Below are 2,536 nucleotides of genomic sequence, written 5' to 3' on the forward strand. Positions count from 1 at the left end.
TATATTATTTGTTGCAAGAGAACAGGTCTAAATCTAGGAAATAGTTCAGAAGTATAAACATACAAGGACATTTAATAATAATAAAAATTTAAGTTGGTATTAAAGATGCTTAAACCTTTCTCTACATTAAAACATACGATGCCCATAAATAATTTTCTTTAAAAAAATAAGGGAACAATTGACAAAGATCCCAGTAACTATGCTACTTTTCTCTTATAAGATGCATAGTAGATTCATTTTAAAATGTATATTTATTAGAGTTAAAAATGAATTGTGATGCGTTGAGAAATGGGACATTTGTGATTTCTTTGTAAATTTTGAACAAAAATGGAATGCACAAAGGATTTGAAGCGAATATATTTTTAAAATATTCAGTCTCCTTCCTCTATATGTTAACATACACAAAAAATATAGGATTAATCATTTCATAAATGTATTTATAAGGCATTCTCAATTTATTCACAATTTAGGCACATGGAAATATTATTCACAGGGAAGTGCAAGAAAAAAAAAGCACATCCTCTCAGTGAGTAGCTGAAGAAATGCAGCATAGTTATACAAAGGACAGGTAGAGGACTATACAGCTTTGTATACATATTTATGAGTATCATCATCATCATCATTATCATCTTTTTTTTTTTTTTTAACAAAAAGTAGTACTTAAATTAGCCGACAAGTGCCTATGATTATTAGCGTTGTTAAACTGTTTCAGAGAAGAGTTCATAATGATGGTGAATTCAGGCTTAGTGTTTAGAACATTAATTTTCTGCCTGGCAAAGCAAGCCTCCATTTTATAGCAAGAATGCTCTAAAAATGCAGAAAATGCTAAGCTAGAACAAATACTGGAATGATTTATGGCAAAATTAATGCACGCCATCAGACTTTTGGGTTGTGAATGCCATCTCGTTGGCTGCCTAAGTACTAGATTTATGCAGTTTCTCTTCATGGTTTGCTCATCTATACTGCTCAGGATGAGACACTTTAAGCCAGCAGAACTATCTATGGTGGCATGTATTAATCTTCACCTCACAGTCCAATTATTGAATGGATCCACATGTGCACGTGTGCTGTCAGAGAAAGAATAATTTGAAGTTTATCCATCATAGCTGCAAGTCTCTTGCAAAATTAATGGGATCAAATTGCCCAGTATGTACATACGGGAATATTTTTGTGAGTAAATGCTGGGTGGTTTTTAGTAGAAGGTAGACATCTACATTTTTGCATATGTAGTTTCATGTCTTTCTCTTTTTTCAGTAGACCATTCATTAGGCCAACTATTCTGTTCCATCACTATATCAAAATTCAGTTTTAGAATGATGCTGAGTTTATTCTGAGCCTATTGGCTGATTCACCACTGTATTGAGAGGTTTAGCTGAGAGGTAGACAATTGTAACAACACCTGTGACAGCTATTGTTTCCTCTAATAGGTAATAGAGTTTGACGATGGATCTGGATCAGTTCTCAGAATACAACCCTTAAGAACTCCGCGAGATGAGGCCATTTATGAATGTGTGGCCTCAAATGTTGTGGGAGAAATAAGTGTATCCACTAGACTCACAGTTTTACGTGGTAAGTGCTGAAGTGCAAGGTTGTTTGTGTGTTATTGTTGCGATTCTATCTTTTGCAGGATCGTTAAAAAGACTAGCATTATCATGATGCTTAAATGGGAAAGGAAGTTAAATATAGTGTTTATAAGTGTGGAACTTTAATTAGACAGTGGACAGTTTCTCTCATTATGAGCCTTGAAGAAATGCTAATCAATGAAAGAAAAGAAAAGCCAAAAGAAGTGTTCATTTCATATGCCAGATATTGTTTTGATTTTTAGTAGAGAATCTAGAAAGGAAACAGGGTATGCTATTCTTTGTATGTTAGTATCACTTGTGCATGGATTTTTCATACCTTGTTCAGCAGCTACGTTTTACAAACTACCAAAGTGACTCTGATGTTTGCAAAATTAAAGGAATAACCTTAACCTAAAGGTGAGCTTCTCTTAAGCCATTGGTCCAAGCCGAGAATAAGAAAGGCATCTTTCTAATTTATGTCAAAAACTGTATTTCAGTCTTCTATCTTTCTTGAACCAACGTTTATTGATGCAAGTGAACTGGGATGGCGAATCCTTTTCTGTGTCTCTGACTATGTTGTTTATACAATTTGACAAAGCATGGGATGACTTGCCAAATCTCTAGTACAGTGTGTTCACTTTCTAGACTTTCTTTACCGTGACAGTGCTAGAGAATAAAGGCTACTGATTAGTACTGTGCTGTATATCTCTAATTCAGTCTTTTGTGTAGAGATAAGAGCATTGCCTGATTTGGCACCTGGCAGTTGACATTGCCAGATTAACACTTCTTTGCCTTTATCTCTTTCTCTCTCAAACCCTTTTGTTTGTTGTGTTTTGTTTTGCTTTGCTTTGAGCTTCATTTTGCTCTATTCCAGAATTTAGGAGAAAAGATTTTCTTAAGACAGAGGGAAATTGGAAAGAAGGGATCAGAATTATAGAGGAACTTATGTAGATTAAGAACATTTCTCCTCCTTT

The 2,536-nt window shown here is 34.3% G+C and overlaps 1 protein-coding gene across 1 annotated transcript in view; it reads left to right on the plus strand.

The window, feature by feature from the left end:
- The window catches only part of PTPRD (protein tyrosine phosphatase, receptor type, D), a 439,560-nt gene that overhangs the window by 94,420 nt on the left and 342,604 nt on the right, over positions 1-2,536 (plus strand). The window contains exon 3 of the mRNA XM_012647380.1: positions 1,428-1,569. Within this exon, the coding sequence (XP_012502834.1) occupies positions 1,428-1,569 (142 nt within the window). The remainder of the gene's footprint in view (positions 1-1,427; positions 1,570-2,536) is intronic.

The sequence above is a fragment of the Propithecus coquereli genome, unplaced genomic scaffold (genome assembly GCF_000956105.1).
Source record: "Propithecus coquereli isolate 6110/MARCELLA unplaced genomic scaffold, Pcoq_1.0 Scaffold267, whole genome shotgun sequence".
Lineage (NCBI taxonomy): Eukaryota > Metazoa > Chordata > Mammalia > Primates > Indriidae > Propithecus > Propithecus coquereli.